Below are 19,610 nucleotides of genomic sequence, written 5' to 3'. Positions count from 1 at the left end.
CCAACTTTCTATGCATTAAGAGGTGTTTCCTGTCACTTGAAACATTTGCACTGTGAGAACATAATCAATGCAGTAATTGTTTTGCTCAATCTCATTCAATTTTCTAAGTAGGGTAACTGTACATATTTTTATATTGTGAATCGCTCTGATAATTTAGTAGGGATTTTATTATCATTACTGCTGACTTGTTGGTATACAACCAGAGATTCTTACAGTTCAAAATAAGTGGTGATCTCAGAGAGGTAGAGAATACCAGATAGAATGGATGGGATTCAGAATAAGGAATAAAAAAGGAGGAATTTCTAAGAAATGTACAGATATGTTATTAAAGTAGTGGCAGTGCTACTGCCTATGACATTTTTAAAAATTGGCATGTAGAATTATTCTTCCTACATGCAAACTTGTTCTTTTGCTTATGTGCTAAAGTTCATGAAAGTTGTTTCCTTTGTGGAAAAAAATATCTCCTTATGTGAATGGCTGCTGAGCATAACAGTGCTAGTCTATGAAAGACTGGAGTGTTGTGTGTGATTCAGGAGCTAACCTATGGTCTGAGGCTTATTCTACAAGTTGATGCACCCCTATGGTCTGAGGCTTATTCTACAAGTTGATGCACCCCTCAATTTTCAGTTGAGGAGTTTAGGACCAATCCCTGGTGATGAAGAGAGGGGCTGGGATTCCTTGCAACACTGATCTTCTAGGAGATGAAGTATGTAGGTATCTAGGAGATGCAAGTATGTGAGGTAACTGGGTAGCACTCAAAATCCTTAAGAGGGCTCCATGTGATGAGAAGAATTTCTACAGCTGGTAAACTTGGAGCCATTGTGCTTAGGAGGAAAAAAACAGGTTTCTAAACCATATAAGACTTGGGTTCAAATTACAACTCTTCTACTTACTTGCTGAGGAAAAAACAAGCTAAAAGTTTCACTTAAGCTCTTGGAGCAACTGTTTCCTCACTGGCAAAATATTCCTAATTATAACTACCTCATAGGGCTATTTGAAGGATTGCATATGACAACATATGCAGCACACATAGTAGATCGTGGATACCACAAATGTTTGCTACATCAATGAATGAAGAATTGAAACCCCATCAAGAATGAGAATCAGGGAAGCAGATGTGGCTCAAGCGATTGGGCTTCCGCCTACCACATGGAAGGTCCAGGGTATGGTTCCCAGTGCCTCCTGGAGAAGGCAAGCTGATGCAGCACAAGAGACACAAATAGAAAAGACAGTGAGAGACACAACAAACCAGGGAGTTGAGGTGGCTTAGGTGATTGAGCACATCTCTTCCATGTAGGAGGTCCCAGGTTTTGTTCCCAGTGCCTTCTAAAGAGAAGACAAGCAGACACAGAGGGCACACAGCAAATGGATACAGAGAGCAGACGGCGACCACAAAACAACAAAGGGTGGGGGATAAATAAATAAAAATAAATCTTTTAAAAAAGAAGAATGAGAATCATCATCTTCCACTCAACTAGCAGGGGCCATACAGAGTAGACTTAAGGACTTGACTTAGGCAATTTCATTTTTCAGGAAGTTGAGTATTTAGAGCTTCAATTCTGAGGTCATACTTTTTGGGTTTGAGTCTTGCCTCCACCTTTTACTAGTTGTATAAAACATTGGGCATGTTGCTTGACTTCTTAATCCCAATTCCCTCATCTTTAAATGGTGTCTACTCTGTGACTTGTGATGGAGATTAAGTTTAGATAATGAGTGTAACATAAACAATTGATAAAAATACTTATCAATATAAATATATACACACACACATATTTACTTCTTTTTAGTAAGGCCAAAAAAGAATGGAATGAGTCAATGTCACTTTGTACATAGAGAACATGGTTGAGAATAGTATTAGAATATCTGAACCTAAATTTTTCTTTGGATTTTTCTTGAGTAACTTATACAAATGCCTTTCAAGAGTTATAGTCTATCATCATTTGTATATTTATATTGCCCATTTGAAATTTACCTTAGTAAAATTAATATATGAAAATTTAAGATGAAAAACAGAAATCTGCGTTGATTTTATTGTGGTTCATCATCTTTTCTTTCTCATGTATATAGAAGAGTAGAAATACTCATCTGTGGGCCAATCACAGATTTAAAATGGACTCCACAGTCATTCACTTAGTCACCAAAAAGGATAACTGGTCAACCCAATGTAAACTGGGTCTTCAGTCTCAAAAGTTGCTTTATTAAAATTTTCCAGTCTTAATAGGGATAAAAGTTGGGAAGTGGGAAATAAATTTGAAGTGATAAAAATGCATTCATTTGTGAAATAAAGGGAAACACAGAATGAATTTGGACAGTGGTGGTTTTAATTTGTATTTTCACTTTTAAGCTGTGCCAACTGATAGTAGAAGCTAAAATGAATGATACTTATGGAAAGAAAAAACCTTCCCCTTTGAATATCTTTAAAATCTCTGATAATAATGATAATAATATAAAGTGCATCTGAGCATTGCCTTCTACTGCAGTTCTTATCTGGCTCTCATCCAAAACTGTCAGGCTACTCTGAGTGCTGCTGATTCATAACCCGCCCTTTTATCTGAATGTTGCAGTGTCTTTTCTTTGTACTTTGGCAGTGATGCTACCTTGATGTTCAGAAATCTTTTAAAAGCAACACAGGTTTTCCTTGCATCTTGACAAGTTGTTGCCTGCCAGTAATGAAGAAGAAGTAAACCTGGTTCCACTACTGTTGAAACTATATAGATAAGCAAAGAAATAAATATTTCTGAGGGTTTTTTTTGTTTTAGTTTTTTAAAAAGTCATTATGTATTTTGAGAACCTCTAACTGAAAAATGAATATTCTATTAGTCTTTCCTTATTTTCCCTGTATAAATTAGTATACTGCTTTTCAAAAGCATGGGCAAATGAAGTTTCTGTGGATGTTTTGATATTTGAGGTCAGAATTAAGGAATTTTATATGATTTACTTCTTTGAGGATTTTTTAAAAGGTAAAAAGTAGGGAGTATTTTTATATCTGTAATATGTTCCCACTACTGTTGTTTTAAAATTAATCTTTTGTTATTTGCCCATTTAATATGCTTTAATAATACTTTTCATGCATTTCCTCATTTGAGGCTTGAAGAAGCATGTGAGGTCAAGGCAGGTTCCTAGTTTTATTCCAAGTTTTGCATGAGAAACCTGAGGCTCAAGAGGGTTGTGACTCTTCCACTCAACTAGCAGCAAGTCCTTAAATCTAGGTCTACTCATTCAAATGAGTGGCACTTCCACTTTTCCTGTAATGTCTTTCAAAAGAGAATCTCAGCTTTGTCAGTGAGTGTTGAGGTCTAGAGAGAAGACTGCAGTACTTCCCCTGGCATGAACACAGTCTCACAGCCCCTCAGGCTTTTTTTTTTTTTTTTTTTTTTTAATGTTTGGGCGCTGCATTTTAAGGAGAACACTGGCAAACTGGAGGTTTTGAGGAGGGTCAAGAAACTAGAATGATAGGAGCCTGGGAATTATACCAGAAAAAGTCAAAGGGTCAGGGTTTTCCAGGTACAAGGAGGCTATGTGGAGACATGTCTGGCATCTCCAAATGTTTTATGGACTCCCTTGTGGAAGAAGAATTAGATGCCTCCTTTATAATTCCAGGCAGCAGAACTGGGATCACTGGATAGAAATTACCCAGAAGCAGATTTATGCTCAATATAAGAAGAAGCTTTCTAACATTTAGAAACATCCAAAAATGGAATAGACAATCTCACCATCACTGGGATGTGTTCATTCAGAGACTGTCCAAATTGAAGATTATATGACTTTATAGGCAGTGTGTTTCAGCTGTACCATAATTTATGGTGAACCCTCTAAGGGCTCAGCGAAGACTATCCTCACTAGCTAAAAAACAGAGGGATTTTGTAGGTTTTTCCACCTTGATTTTAGGCTGAGAAAGTTGTGTCTATAATAATTCCTAGTTCACACATCACTGTATCCTGAGAAATACTCTTCAAATGATGGGGAAATGCATGTTAGGTTTAAAAAAATAAGCAAAACCTTTGTAAGGTAAGATTTGAAGCAGACAATGCAGTATGTGCTGTGTTGTATGTGTGTGCTTGCATTAACTTTGTCAATTCATTTCATAGATGAATTGGTCATATTTTTATGGGGTTTCTTTGCTTATTCTCATCTGACTTATTATTTTCACTACTTACGTGTCCTGCCCTAGAATATGACCTATATTACTTTTTTAAATGTGAGAAGTAAGTCTGATTTAGGTGGTTTCAGTTTTCTTAATGTGGGAACAGATAAGGCATCAGAAGAAAGGTGGACCTAAATGAGTTTCTGATATAAACCAATCTATTAAGAAAAACACTGCATGAAGATTTGAAGCCTGGAATTCCAAGTGTGGCTCAGTTACTCACTGCTTTATCTATGTACCTTATGTTTTTATTTTTCTCTAAAATAGAAGTAATTTTCCAGGAATTTTCTTTCCAACTTTTAAATTTTATGATTGTAATTCAACCAATTTAATGATTCTAATTTTCATCATTTGCATAGGAAGCTGAGAATGGTCTCAGTTCTTACAAAAACAATTCAATCATTTATTCTTCAATTTACCAATTTATTCAAAAACACTAAACGAAACATAATTTTAGCAGGAATATGAAAACTTTGCTTTGTTATATGTAATTTTAAGAATGAAAGAGAAAAAAAAAACACTACAGCAAAGCCTTACCTCCATAGAGTTCCTCATTTTCAAAGATTAATTATTAAATGTGATACTTAAAAGGAAAATGAAGCACTCCATTTGTAGGATATTTTGAAACAAATGTAATAGAATTCCTTTCTAAAATGGCTTGTTGCTTAGATTTGGAAACTGCAACAGTTCAAGTCATGACCCAAACTACTAGCGTGCAGTAAAAACTTACTATAATAAATCTTTTAGCCACAGCATCTGTAAAGGCTTCCACCACCAATTCAAAACAGAAAGCCTTTCCTCTAAGAATAATTTTATCTTTTTCTTCTTCTGCCAACAGATTCCAGAGAGGTGATTACCACATCGATGTCTGTATCAATGACTACCTGGATGTCTTCTGCCCTCACTATGAGGACTCCGTCCCAGAAGATAAGACTGAGCGCTACATCCTCTACATGGTGAACTTTGATGGCTACAGTGCCTGTGACCACACTTCCAAAGGGTTCAAGAGATGGGAATGTAACCGGCCTCACTCTCCAAATGGACCGCTGAAGTTCTCTGAAAAATTCCAGCTCTTCACTCCCTTTTCTCTGGGATTTGAATTCAGGCCAGGCCGGGAATATTTCTACATCTGTGAGTATATAGAGATTTATTATGTTGTAGGGCAGCTGCAGGAACCCAGACTAATTTTTTACCCATATTTCAGAGAATCGCAGAGAGCTGGACTCTGCATTATAGATGTCTCCTTATAAATGCATACATCAGGATCCCTAGATACATTAACTGGGAATTGAGAGCACAAATTAGATTAAAGACACAGTGCCTCTCACCCTATGAAATTGCGTGTCAGCCTGTTCAGTGAACCACTGCTGACTTGTATTTCTTTTAAATGAAAATTGTTAGTACTTCTCCAAAGCTCAGGGAAAAAAAGATTCCTGAAAAAAATTAAAGGAAATAATTAAATTTACATAGCTGGGAGTCATTGGATTTCTTATTCAGGTGTCAGCAATATCCTTTCAGTCATCCACATTTTCAGTGGAGAAAGCCAAAACTCCTGCAAATGTCAGCATACTGACGATAAATACTCTCTTTGCACCAAGGAGAAAAACAATTATTAAGAGCAGCTGTGTCTTTAAATAAGAAAAAGCATGAACTATCTAGAAAGGGTTCCAGGGGAACTGGTATGAGTGATTTTCCCACCTGTGAACATTAAGTCACTGCATCCAGAGAGTGCTCTAAAACTTTCTGAGCAGACCACTGGATTAATCACATTGCCATGGTCTTATTTCTTCTCCATCGTGTATACCATCACTTCTTTAGGCATCCTAATAGTCATTAATTATAGGCAAATGCTTCTCAAACTTTTCTGTGCATGAGTCACCTGGGGCTCTTATTCTAATGCAGATTCAGATTCAGGCAATCTGACTTTAGGCTCAAGAGTCTGCATTTATAAAGCTCCCAGGTGATGCTGATGCCACTTCTGGACCACACTTTGAGAGGCAGGTTATAGATGATATCTAATTTAGGCAGCAGTGTATACCTGGCCTTTCCTTTACTAAATGGTATCACATATTTAAACTAGTTGGCCTTTCTCACATGTTTACACTGTCAAATGAATGACTTAAAAGTTTATGTTCAAAAGTACATTTATGGAGCAGCTTATCCTGGCTAATAAATGTTGGGGGATGGCAGATGAAAAGATACTCCCTGTCCTCAAGGAGTGACAGTTTCGTGGGGGAGTGGACCTGTAAATAGACATTCTAGTGTAGATAATTGCCAAATGAAGATAAATGCTGACAAGAGTGGGAACATGGGGGAAATTGTATCTCACCTGCTTGAAAGAATCAGGAAGTGCAGCTGCACGTAGTATGGTTAGAGCCAAGTAACACCACCGTGTATGCTTAGCATCATCTTTTCGCCCTAGCTTTCCAGACAAACAAGATAAAGAACATTCCTGTTATTCCTGTTTTTCTGACTCATTTCTTCTACCCAAGTTTCCCCACCCACTCCTAACCCACACATTTTTAAGTCCACAGGAATTTCTAGCTCCACTTCTTCTCCAGAAAGGAGAAATTTATAAGTTGGATTTTACCATCACAAGAGTACTCTCACTTACATTGGAACTGAATTTAAAAAAAGAAAATTGAACAGTAACAGTTTTATTATTTCAGTACATATTTCCATCATTAGTCATGAGAAAACATTTTAAAGCCTTGATACTATCTCACATTCTATCTATAAAATAAGAAAGGAATATTGAGTCCCACAGATGCAGGAAACACTGGCACACAGTGAGTTCACACATTCCCAGGCAGCATGCTCTTGACTTTTGGTGATTTTTTACTTTGTGAAAGAATCCCGTTCAGCAAATAAAGGAAGGAAAGAGGAAAACTTCAGTTATGGAACAGCATCTCATTAATTGCTAACTGTAAAATATGATACCAGTATATCAGGAAATTATTGCCAGATTAGAAATTTTCCTATTGGCTTGTCAGATTAGAAAACAAAAGCAAAAACCAAGTGTGAATGGAGAGCACCAAGATGGGGATTGAATTATACTCACCAGCAAACTAGTGGATTCCATGATTATTAGAAATTATAGAATCCTTTGAGGTTCATAAGCAAGATGTTATTATTCAAGTATACCCATAGTGCTTATGGTTTTTCCTCATTTGTGGTTGAATTCAATATTTCACTAAAAATCATTATGTGTCTTCTATAACATTCATTTAACAGAGTCATTTAACTGTCAAGAGTTCCCGTCAAAGTAATTGTTCCAAAATGCTTCAAAATATCAAGAGCTTTTTACCGTTCAGCTGAGCTTAACTTGAATTACTTCTTTTTAATGAAAGGTAAAATAGCACAAAATTAGCGTCAAAGAGATGTTCATTTACAAGAAATATCTTGGCCTCGTAGTCAGTTAAATTAAATTTTTAGCCAGGGTTTAGAACCACAAAAGCATCCTTCCCCATCTTTTTAGTAGCGAAAGAGTTTCTTCTTTCTTTCCCAGCTGAGAACAGGAACGGCAAAGTTAATGTGGATACCTTGCAGACATTTAATGTACGGTGGTCATAATTAAAGTAAAGGATTCTTAGGGGAGAATTGGCCCTCAGTTGAATTTTCCTCTTGCTCGGTATGCGTAGAATGAACAAGCCATTGGGAAATGGCTCTTTTCACACTTAACTACATTACAAGAAACTCTTCTTGCCGATCTCAAGAGCAAGCTTGACTGCCCACCAGTCAATTTGATAAAATGTTTACTAGGCCAGGGCCGCATTTCAGCTCCTCAAGGCCTTAAAATCTCTTCTAACTTAACCAAAGAAAGAGAAAGCTATAGCCTTTCAGCAATCCTGCTTTAGTATGCAAGCACAAGCTAAGTGGTGATCCTGGAATGCTGAAATTCAGATACAAACACTGATTTGGATAAGCGAACATGAGTATTTGATAACAGTATATTCACCTCATCACTTAGACTCTGGAGAGGTCATAAGCCAGAGAATTTTTATCAATTTCTGCTTTATCCTCAACTGGATTTCTTTCCTTCTTAAGTGCTTTGATTTACATAAAAACTAAGGGAGTGAAGTAGTAGGAGATAACCCATTCCAATTTAATTTTTTTTAAATCCTTCATAGTTCTAGATCCTTCCTTCATTTGTCCCCCCAAAATAGACTCTGTCTATGGTATGTTCTCCTTTCCTTAAGAGTAGGCACTATACTGAGTTGTTGTAATCTCTGATTATTGCTAGGGCAGACAAGGGCCATTCCTAAATCTGACAAATACTATTTTTAATCTGCTGTTGTCATTTTGGTAAGAAATTGGCATATTAGAGTAATGATGGGAAGTTGGTGATTATTTCTATCAGCAATGGATTTGCAGAACTGCCAGGCATTAAGTTAAGGTGATAGTCATTTGTATAGAAGTCCTAAAGGCAAGTGCTATTTTTAGAAACTTCAAAAATTACTTGTTTTAGAAATGGTTCTCATATAGTAATAACATGTTGAAAGAATTTTTTTTGTTTTTAAATCAGCAGAAGTGAAGGGAAACAATTTAAAATAAGGCGCCATAAGCTATCTTAAGGCACCATAAAGTTATAAAATAACTCAGTAGAAATACCTGGTCTCAAAACTGAGACCTAGGACCTTCTCTTTTTTTTCAAATTCTACTCAATTTATTCATTTTTTTAAAAGATATTACATTAAAAAAATATGAGGTCCCCATTCGCCCCCACTGCACCCACCCCACCACTCCCCCCACAATAACACTCTCCCCCATCATCATGTCACATCCATTGCGTAGGACCTTCTCTTGACCTAACCAGTGATATGATCCTGGGTAAATTATTTAACCTCTCTGGATTTCTAACTCCACATTGTAAAATAATGTGGTTATAATAGACAATTTCAAAGGTGCTCTTGGAATGTTATTATATTTTACCTAAGGATGTATACCACTGGGGTATGTGATAACATCTGTAAGGTGGCCCAGTCTAGTGCCTTTCTTATTAGGTGTTGAACACTCAGTAGGTGTTCAATACTGCCTATTAAAGGGAAGTGTCTAGGGAAAAGGTGGAATACAGAAGTGGATTAGAATTGTTGGAACAAGTTGTACTCCTACCAGCCTATCCAAGCCACCATCACCAGGGGCCTTAACTAGGACTAGGACAGCAGCCTCCTATCTCTTTTCCCCACTGTTGCCAGAGTTATTCTTCCAAAACTTAAGTCAGATCATGTAACTGCTCTGTTAGCACCCATCAGTGATTTCCTGTCTCTGCAAGTTTAAAATCCAAAGTCCCTCGCAAGGTCATCCATGGGATGTACCCCTTTTCCCCCACCCTCTGCTTCTCTGGCTTTCCTCGCATCAGTCTCTGCCTTACTCTCTCAGCTCTGACCACACTCCCTCCTTGCCCTTCCTCATGTTTGTCCAGTACACCCTGCCTCAAGTACACCTTTGTACTTGATCTTCCCTTTGCCTGGAGTTCTCACTGGCCCAGGCACCCTTACCCCCTTACTCTCACTTTCTTCAGGTTTGTGCTCAAAAATGTCTTTATTAGAGAGGCAATTCTGTCATCCTCTGTCATTCGCTATACCTTACTATGCTTTATTTTTCCTCAGGGACTTATCACCGCTGGCATTTATTTATGGTTTGTTCACTGCAGTTCCTGCTCTGTGCCCTGTGTTAATTTGCTTGGATATATATGTTCAGTAAATAAGGGTGACTAGTGCTTACCTAGCACTTACTATGTGCCATGTACTGTTGTAAGTCCCACTAATTCTCAAAGCAGCACTATGAAGCTGTTACTGTTCTTATTTCCCAGCTTACAGATGAGGAAACAGAGGCGTGGAAATATTAGGTAACTTGAAAAAAGATTGCACACACAAGAAGTGGCTGATCTGGATCTAGATCTCATATGTTTAAAAAGAAGCACTGTTTAGTGTGTATTAAAAAAAGATTAGAAACAATTAGCACCCACTTTGACATTCACTGTGTAGAGAGCGCTATTCTATTAGTTCTTCCTAGAAACCCCAAATCAGATAGTAGAAAGACAAATTTTGAACTTATTTATCCATTTTCAACTTTCCAAAGGATACTCTTTCATCTCCAGAAGATATTTCAACTTCATCTTCCCAGATTGTTGATGCTTTTACTCCAGATAACTTCAGAGGCTAGCAAAATTCTATTTCCTAAGGAATTCTTCTTAAATTCATTGAATATTCAGCATCCAGGCTGAATCAGGCTTGCAGACTTAATTCAGGAATGAGTTAATCCTAATGTGAGGTCCACAATAAAGACAAATATTTTCTGAAAATAATACTAAAAAGGTAGAGGATTCTTCCAGCATTTATTAAATCTAACTTATAGCTGGTTTTCTTCAAAAGACAATATTCAGAGTAAAGGTAGTTTATAGTCACAGCACCCAGATGGAAACCTGGAGTCTCTGGTAGGTTATTAAGGAATTCACCTTCCTTGGCTTATTGGCAGGCAAAGTTGAATACATGTTGTAGTAGTATGTATGCCTTCGTACTGCTTTGAAGAAAAAAGTATGGAGCCCAAAAAAGCCTATTTCTTTGAAGCTAGAATCCTAAAATCTCATTAATGAAAAGAACTTTCAGGGAGCTGAAGAGATTTCTGTTCTTTTTTTTTTTTTTTGGTATACAGAGTTCTAAAAATTGGGGGTGGTTTATGTCACAATGGGCATCGTTGTTTTTTAAAGTTTATTTTATTTGTTTCTCTCCCCCCTCCCCCTGTTCCCTCCCCCCCCATTCCCCCCGTTGTCTGCTCTCTGTATCCATTTGCTGTGCATTTGTGTTCTCATTAGGCAGCTCCAGGAACCAATCCTGGGACCTTCCAGAGTGGAAGTGAAGCTATTATTCTCTTGTGCCACCTAAACTCCGTTTTCTGCTACATCTTATTTTCTCTCCTCGGTGTCTCTTGTTGAGTCATCTTGCTGTGCCAGCTCTCTACATTGGCTGGCACCCCTGCACAGGGTGGCTTTCCTATGCTGGGTGGCATTGCCATGCAGGGTAGCATTCCTGCACAGAGCGGCATTCCCTCGTGGGCTGGCACTCCACATGGGCCAACTTACCACATGGGCCAGCTTGCCCTCACCAGGAGGCCCTGGCATCGAACCCTGGACCTCCTATATGGTAGACGGGAGCCCAGTAGGTTGAGCCACATCCGTTTGCCATTGGGCATCATTCTTAAACTCATAATATATGCTCCTTAAATGCTTGTGGCTGCTTTACATATTTTAATTAAAAGTTTACAGTTTTGTCTTAAGCTGTGAAGCAGGTTTATTATGTAGGACACAATTTTTAAAACTGAAAAGACAAATACCCTAAATTCCTAAGAGAGTTCTTATTAAAATGATGTAGTTCAAGCTCAGGCATCATTTGATTTTACAGTATGGTTATTGACTAACCTTTAAACAGATATCCAGTAAAACCAGAGAATGCTAACTTAAAGAAAGTCCTTCACTTGCCAACTGGATGTGTTCCAAAAGTTTATTTGCAGGTGAGTTGTTCAGAAGTTGAAGTGTACTTTCTTATAGAAGTGTTTATAAAATCAGGCAACTTTTTCCTAATATGGAGAATCCTCTCAACCATAATGCTGATCAAAAACTATGTATTTTCAGTGAAAATAGTTGAAGTCAACATCTAGAAAAGTGCGTCATACCTAACAGGTATGCAATAAACATTTGTTGAATGAATGAATACCATAATAGTAAATAAACAGAACCAAAAAGTAATTAATTTTTTTTTTATTTCTGACATGTTAATGTTTGAGAAAATGAGAAAAATTAGAGGCCCCAGCTTTTATTGCAACCTCTGCAGCAGTTATCTCTAGTTTCTGTGATCATATGTAGGTAAAAGTTGTCTGCTGCTCAGAAAGGTATCTTCAATAATCTAGATCCAAAGAACTTTGCATCCTAATTGATAGTTTAATGAAAAAAATTGAGAAATGCCAAAAGATTAAATTTGAAGACCGTGCGCTGTAAGTAGAGGAACATTTTGCTAGGACTACATATGCCAAAGGAAGTGTCATTCCCTAAGATGTCTGGTTTTCAGTGACTTGCTTTAGAATCTACATTAAGATTTATTTTAGTCCTGACAGTTTACACCCATCCACCTTTTTATGAGTCGTTCTCATTGAAATAGAAAAGTGTCAAAGCTGCACAATTATCAAAGCAGGAGGTAATCTTTTTCACTATTCATATTCTTTTACTCTTGGAGGGAGGGTGACCTGTAAGTATAATGTGCTTTCTTAAAAATTAACAACTCGATAGTTGCTCCAATGCATATGTGCATTTTGCTTTTATTATTGAAAAAAAATTTTTTTGATTACTGGAGTCTCATTTTAGCATTATTTGGTGTAGCATAAATGCCAGCTGAAATTCAGAGGATGTGTAACTGAAATTTCCAGAAGAACTGTGGTCAAATATTAGTTCGCCTTCTGTAATTTTTAAGTATGTGAATCCAAAACATGGTTATTTCATGAAAGTTTATTTATATTAGTAATAGAGAAGGGTCTTAAAGGACAGTGTTAGGAAACTGACAAATTTTAATATTTTCTAAAGTGGAAGAAGTGAATATGGACATGGCACCAAACATCAAAAGTAATTTTTCAAATATAGATGCAGAGTATATCTTAGTCATTTAAAACTATTTACAGGTTTTTTTTCTAATAAAGCTTGGTTTTAATTTGAAAATAGAATGGAACTACTTTTCTCCAACAGTCTTTAGTGAATCTGCAAGAATGCACTTTTTATTTAAAGAATGAGTTTAGAGAATTGTGTGTTTCAAGTTGTCCCTAGGCATCTTTTAGGAAAGCATGAATGGATTTTTGGATTCTTAAATGAAGGTTAAATAAAGAACATGAAAGAGGGATATTTAGGGACTTTGGGGTATTTTTCTGGGTTAATTTTAATTTTCTCTTATGACAATGGTTGTTTATTGCCAGATGCCGGTTAACCTTCTCAATAAGAATGCTCGATGTCTGTGTGCAGCAGTGCTTGCTTCCCGCAGCATATTTGAGATAGTCTTGAGTAAAACCAAAGGGGGAAGGGTCTGTTGATAGGGACACAGGGTTTTTAAAAGCACCTCATTATTTTTAAAATTTGGGACAATATCATTTGGTCAAATGGGGAGAATTTTCAAAGGAAATTCATGTCCTGTTAAATAACTGGACTAAAATATGAGATTCTGTTAAACAACAAAAAAAAATTAATGCCCGATCTGTGAAAAAGGAAACTGGAGCAAGCCTCACTGCTTAATAGATTTTGAGGTTGGGAGCACTCTTAAAGTTTGTGAAGGGAGCCTTACAAAAGCTATGAATAATGGGGACCTGATGGAAATCCATGCTGTGTCAGCCACAAGAAAACAGAAGATGCCAGTACCCTTCCCTGTATCTGAATTTTTCTAAGACTGTGACGCTCAGATAAGAAGTTCAAAACAAAATTTTTATTTGTATTCCTCTCAAGAATTAAAAACGCTCTTACAAGACTGAGGAAGCATGTAGAGTTCTGACCTCCTAAGGAGGTAGAAGGAATTATGTCACCCTTTGCATCCTTTAACTCCACTGAGACTAAATGCTGAAACAGAAACAAATCAAAGCATTGTTCTTTTTATTCCCAAAATGTCAAAAGTGGTCACATCTTCTAGAGCACTAATGCACCTGATTAATTGTATGATTTCATGGGGAAGCAGTAATTCTCAGTCTTATAAACATGTAATGTACTAATTTGGTTTCAGAGTTAACTGAAAACAGTTTAATAAGCTGCCGTATCGCGTGGATGTGCAGTGTTACATAGAGCAGATGCCAGGAGAAATGGAAATAACATGCCAGTGACACTTGGAATAACAGTGTTTATACTTCATTGACTTTAGATTGTCAGCATGCTATTCTCTGTGTTTCCTTAGTAACTTATTAAGGCAACCGAACTTCAGTTTGATGATGTCTAAGTGTCATTTGTTGTAAACAACACAAGCATGCACACACCAAACACATAACCAATCTTCAGAAAAAAATAATTCTGTCTAGTATAGACAACCAAAATATTATACATGAGGCATGCATGTAGAGTTAAGGGTGACTCTCTGAACATAGTGCGTGCTAGAAGAATAGTATTTTGGCCTTTCATCAGAAGAAATGCTATTTCTACAGATTTTCCCATTCATCTATTCGTGCTCTATTTTAACAGAATGGTCGTGTAACTCTTGGTTTGAAAGTTGTCATACAGCCTCACAGCAGGCTTATATTATCTACAGAGTTCTTTATGAGGAAATATAAATCACCACAAATGAGACTTTTCACAGTCAGAGATATGTAGAAATTTGTGTCAGTACTTTGCTGGCTTGCTAAAAAATATCTCCAGGCTCAGAAGCTCTCTCTCTCACAACTCATCCCCACTCCCTACCCTTTTGGGAAGCAATTCTCAAAACTTGAGATTTATGGTCCAGAGAGCTGATAGTGGCTATAAAGTTTCTATTTTCTCTTTTCTTTAATATTAATGCAGAGAACAAGGCATTATCATTCATTATTTTAGTTCATGAGTATCCTGTGGGCTTGAAATACAGTTTCTAGGGACATGGCTTACCTCTGTTTAATAGGGGAAATATGTGGAGTTTGGCAACAGGCTTCTTTCCATTGGATATTTTTAGGCAGATTTTATAGAATCCACACTGTGAACACAACTTTAATATATATGATATATCCAGGTTTGGTTTTAAAATTTAAAGCTTTACAAAATATTAATTTATTCTGAGCCCCAAAAGCCTAAACTGTAAAATATCATGAATTGGAGAAGAGCCAGCCTGTCTACAATTGTTCGAAAATGGAATGGTATTCTTTTCATTTGACTTTTTTCAGAGATGTGTAAATATTTCCAACTAGCTGGATCTAAATTAATGTTAGATAAGTTTTAGTTTATAATTAGTACCCCTTTTCTGTACCCAAATCCTTAAAAGCAAATAATATCTCTGAATCATTCAAAATGAATGGATATTCTTTTTAACTTAAACCTGCCCAGTTTTTGGTAATTCTGATAGCAGATTTCTAATGTAAATTTGCCTTGCCTAATATTTTTTACAGAATTTTTTTAAGTTAATTTTTTCCTGTAGTCAGTTACCACACATTCTGACTAAAATGTGAATTTGTCAGGTTTTGCTTTAAAAATTTCATCGAGTCCTCAGCCTTGAATTCAGAACTTCATGTTCTATATCAGCCTAATTTTTAAGGACAAAAATCTAAACAAGGAGAGTAAAATAGAAGCCAAAAATATGAATTGGCGAATTTCTTATTTTTAATAGGTTGCTTAAAGTTGTTGCTATATATATTTGAGGCAGTTCTGTTCAGAGAGTTTTGAGTGCTACAACGATTTAAATGAAGTTTAATTCAAAGAAATTTTTTGTAATAAAAGCAGCTTTTTGCCAAAGGCTTACTTATGGCTTGACTCTAACTGCTCCCCTAATACTTGTTCTGATAAGGATAATTATCATGATTTAGCATTTTATTTAAACTCACCATGTGTCAGGCACTGTACCAAGCACCATATACATTTTAACTCTTTGAACCCTTATCTGTAAGGCAAGTATTGTTATTATCGCCATTGCATAGATGAGGAAACTGAGGCTCAGAGAGGCTAAGTAACTTGTCTGAGATGAGATGTTTAGTAATGGAGCCAGGGTTATAATCCAAGCAATTTGACTCCAAGCCTATACTCTTCATTCACTTACTACATAATAAATATTTAAAAAGAAGTTGAAAGGAGACACTTTCAAGCACCATTGCCAAGTCTTTAAATACGTCCTATATCCTGGAGTTTAAGGCAAAACCTCTTCTAAAAATGACTAATGTGAAACGTATTGGAAAGTTTCGTGTCACCCTATTCCCGATATTCACATACTAGGAGGTGTATGAGTTTTTTAAAACAAAGTACAGCACTGTTGAATGGTATGTGAGGTCGAAGCATAATGACATCATAAAATGTGCCATTGACTATCCCATTTCAATTTTGTTGAAGACATTTAAAGATAAGCAAGGTTATTGAAAGTATTTGTCTCTTCAGTATCCTGAGTCATTTCTTAGAGGTTTAAATTTCATTAACAGACTCAATAGCACAGTGCAGGCATTGATGGAGATATTGCAAAGCCTGGTGATCAACTGTCTCAACACTGCAGCTTGTAAATGTGACATGTTGGGGTTTGCCTTTACCTTGTATTTAAGCAGCATGCCAGCTGCAGGTTATTGCTGCAGTTATTATTAGGTGCAGTTGACATTGCTGTTGTGGTGGTTGTTAGGTTTCAAACCCACCAGCTTCTCACAGACGTGGAGTTATTATTACATCTTTGCAAATTCAACATAAAGGACTAGAGATTTTATGAGGGGAAGGGCCACTCTGAGAAATGATAAAATCCTTTAGAATCAAAATGCAGGAATTGTGGCAGCTGTGTACAGCTCCTGGGTTTTACACAGAAGGGGTTTGCAGCACTGTTGCATGAGGATGGGTTCTAAGTTGAGGAGACCACCTGGCAGCCCTCCAGAAAACAAGCTCTCCTGATAAGGAAATCACAAGTACAAAGTTTCAGGAATCAATGCATAGACGGATCTGACTGGAATGGAGAATGTTTGGAAAATAAAATTGGGTAGATTCGGACTGATTATGGATGCCTTAAATTCTGGTCTGAAGAGCTTGGAATTTATTCACCAGGCAAATTTAGTAGGAAAGCTACTAAAGCTTTTTACATAGGAAGTAGTATGTTTTAAAGGGAAAGCTGATTAGATAAATACAGGGACTATTTTTTTAGAACTAGACACTTGCTGGTTATATATTAAATAGCTAGGATGTAGTAAGCACTTTTATCCATTCCACATGCTTGCATAGATCATCTCATCTATGCCTTATGTCAGCTATGTATTAGGCACTATTATTGTTCCCATTTTACGATGAGGAAACTGAAGCACAGAAGGTCAAATAACTTGCCTAAAATCACACTGTTCATGCACGGTGGAGTCCAGATTTGAAACAAAGTCGTTCTGACTCCAGAGTTCATGTACTTAGCATCTACCTTATCCCTGCATGACAAGTAGTATTCAAAAGGTTATTACATGAATAGTACTAGTACTATTTTAAAACAAAGGAAGAAATTATTCTAATCTCAGAAATATTAGTACCCTTTTCTTGAACTTCTGTTGTCTGTTGTCTTCAGTTCCTTTGCCATAGCTGCAAAGTTTTGATTTTGTTTTTTTTGCATAGGCTTTTATGATGCTGATATTAACTAGAATTGCTAAATCAATACCATTTGCTGGATTATTAGCAGAATTTCTGACCTTTCGATATGATGTGTTAGTTTATTATTAAATTCCATTTTGGAAGATTTACTGCAGCTATTTTCTGAAATATTTATATTCAAAATGCTATATAAATCCATTTATTAACTGGTAGTTGGGGTTGTCACTACTTTCGGCACCATTATGTTCATAGAAAATCTACAGTGGCTGTGGAAGGACACATGTCAGTATTATATATTGCTTTCTTATTATCCAGATAGGTCATCAATACTTTCTGAGCTGTGCTCATCCAGTATACCAGTATGGCAGACTTTGTAGAGGGATGATAGAAAATATTGGATGTAATCTTTGTCCACCAGGAGCTCACAGTTGAATGTGGGGGAAAAAATACATGCATGAAAATAATAGCAAAGAGGGAAATAAAGTGTGAGTTACAAGATACTATCCATTAAAGAGAGAGAAAATTGATTCAGGAGGAAAAGATTAAAGATGGGAAATGCTGATTTGAGGAACTAGGTGGAATTCAGGTATTTGGGCTTAAGAAACTATCCCTCACTGTAGTGACCCACCTGCACAGGTGGATTAAAATGTAAATCCTTGGAACTCACCCCCAAAGAGCCTGATACAGCAGATTTTATGGGGTTGCAGTAAGGTCCCACATTTTTATCAAGCCTTCCAAGTGTCTCTTCTGCAAGGGACCCTCCTTTCACACTTCAGGAACACTAACTTCAAGTGGGAGTGGATGGTTCTGAATTCAAGACCTGGAGGAAGTAGGGTACTGGAGGATTTTGGTGAATGGAAGGAACCAATAGGGTTCTAAAAGTGGCACTGAGTGTTGGGAAAAGGCAGTCTTTGGTATGTGAATGTTCATATAAAGCAGGGAAATTCTGATAAGGGAGAAACTGAGAGTTTCCTCATTTGTGATGTCAGCAAACCCTTCCTCCTACCTCAGCATGCAAACTGTGTCATTTGCTTCATCCAGTAAATATACAATTTGGCTAACTGATGCAAATAAGAAACATGTAACCCTTTGGGATTTTTATATTTCTTATACAGATTTTTTATTATTGTTATAAAATGAAGCCCTCTTATAAAATGGGAAGATGCATAAGTGGGGGTAAGAATCAGAAAACCGCATAAAAATAGAGGGCAGAGAAGGCAAGATGTCAGTCAATAAGAAATATTCACTTTGAATCAACAATTTACACAGGAAATTTGTACTTGGGGAGAAATGAAAGAATAATGAATCATTTCTGTAGTATTCTGTTCATACAACATAAGGTTTTTTGGAAGGTACATTGAAGAAGTGGGTGCCTGTTGTCTTTGACCTTTTGTGCTTGTCAGTTTATGTTTTCCACTCCCTGATGTGAGTTAAAGTCTGATGAAAATGGAGTATATCTAAATGGAGCAATGATTTGGTTATGATTAAAGGTCAACAGTGATGTATATTTAATCGCTATTTAGTCCTTCCATATTGGGTTAGACAGCTGTCATTTTTTTAATCATTAGATCAGGAAAGCCCAGATTCCTAGAAAATAAATTCCTTATTTAATAGATTTATTCTTGATGATATTAATTAGGTTTAGAAAAATATATTAGATGCACATTAGGAGATCTTAGTCTTAACTCAGCCACTCATTAGATATGTTAAGTTGGTTATGCTATTTCTCTACTCCCCATGCATCAAGTGTTCCATATGTAAATGAGTTAAAGTGCTGGATTAATAAATGGTATTCTTAATATTGATAGTTGAAAGGCAATTAGTAACTTTCCTACTTTCTGTCAAAATTAATGTAGATTCCATGACAAAATTTTATGGGGACTTTAAATTATACATTTGCATGTGTCAAAAATAGTTCCTCTCATCAACTAGTGTGAAATACACTGGTGGTCAGAAATAGCCCACTGTCATTTACTCACAAGGGCATTTTTCTCACAACTTTTGAAGAATCAAATATGACCAAAAATACATTAATTCAGTTCAGAAGTTATTAATTCAGTTCATTGTGAATGTTCATCTAGAATGTTCTACAGTGGTGGAGGTACAGAAATACTAGTTCTGTTACTTAGAAAACCATTCTTTGGGTCACATATAAGTCTGCATTGGTCAGTTGAATGTATGCAATACTCTTTCAAAGGAAAACCAGAAAATCACTGTACCATTGGCAGATTTTGTGCACCT

General features: G+C 36.5%; 1 protein-coding gene across 5 annotated transcripts in view; it reads left to right on the top strand.

Annotated features, from left to right (window-relative positions):
* The window catches only part of EFNA5 (ephrin A5), a 293,886-nt gene that overhangs the window by 238,713 nt on the left and 35,563 nt on the right, over positions 1–19,610 (top strand). For all 5 annotated transcript variants that reach the window (XM_004484095.3, XM_071209285.1, XM_004484094.4 and 2 more), the window contains one exon: positions 4,983–5,275. In XM_004484095.3, the coding sequence (XP_004484152.1) occupies positions 4,983–5,275 (293 nt within the window). The remainder of the gene's footprint in view (positions 1–4,982; positions 5,276–19,610) is intronic.

The sequence above is a fragment of the Dasypus novemcinctus genome, chromosome 2, assembly GCF_030445035.2.
Source record: "Dasypus novemcinctus isolate mDasNov1 chromosome 2, mDasNov1.1.hap2, whole genome shotgun sequence".
NCBI classification, from domain to species: domain Eukaryota; kingdom Metazoa; phylum Chordata; class Mammalia; order Cingulata; family Dasypodidae; genus Dasypus; species Dasypus novemcinctus.
Note: the sequence above shows the minus strand (reverse complement) of the source record. Positions and strands in the feature narration are given on the sequence as shown.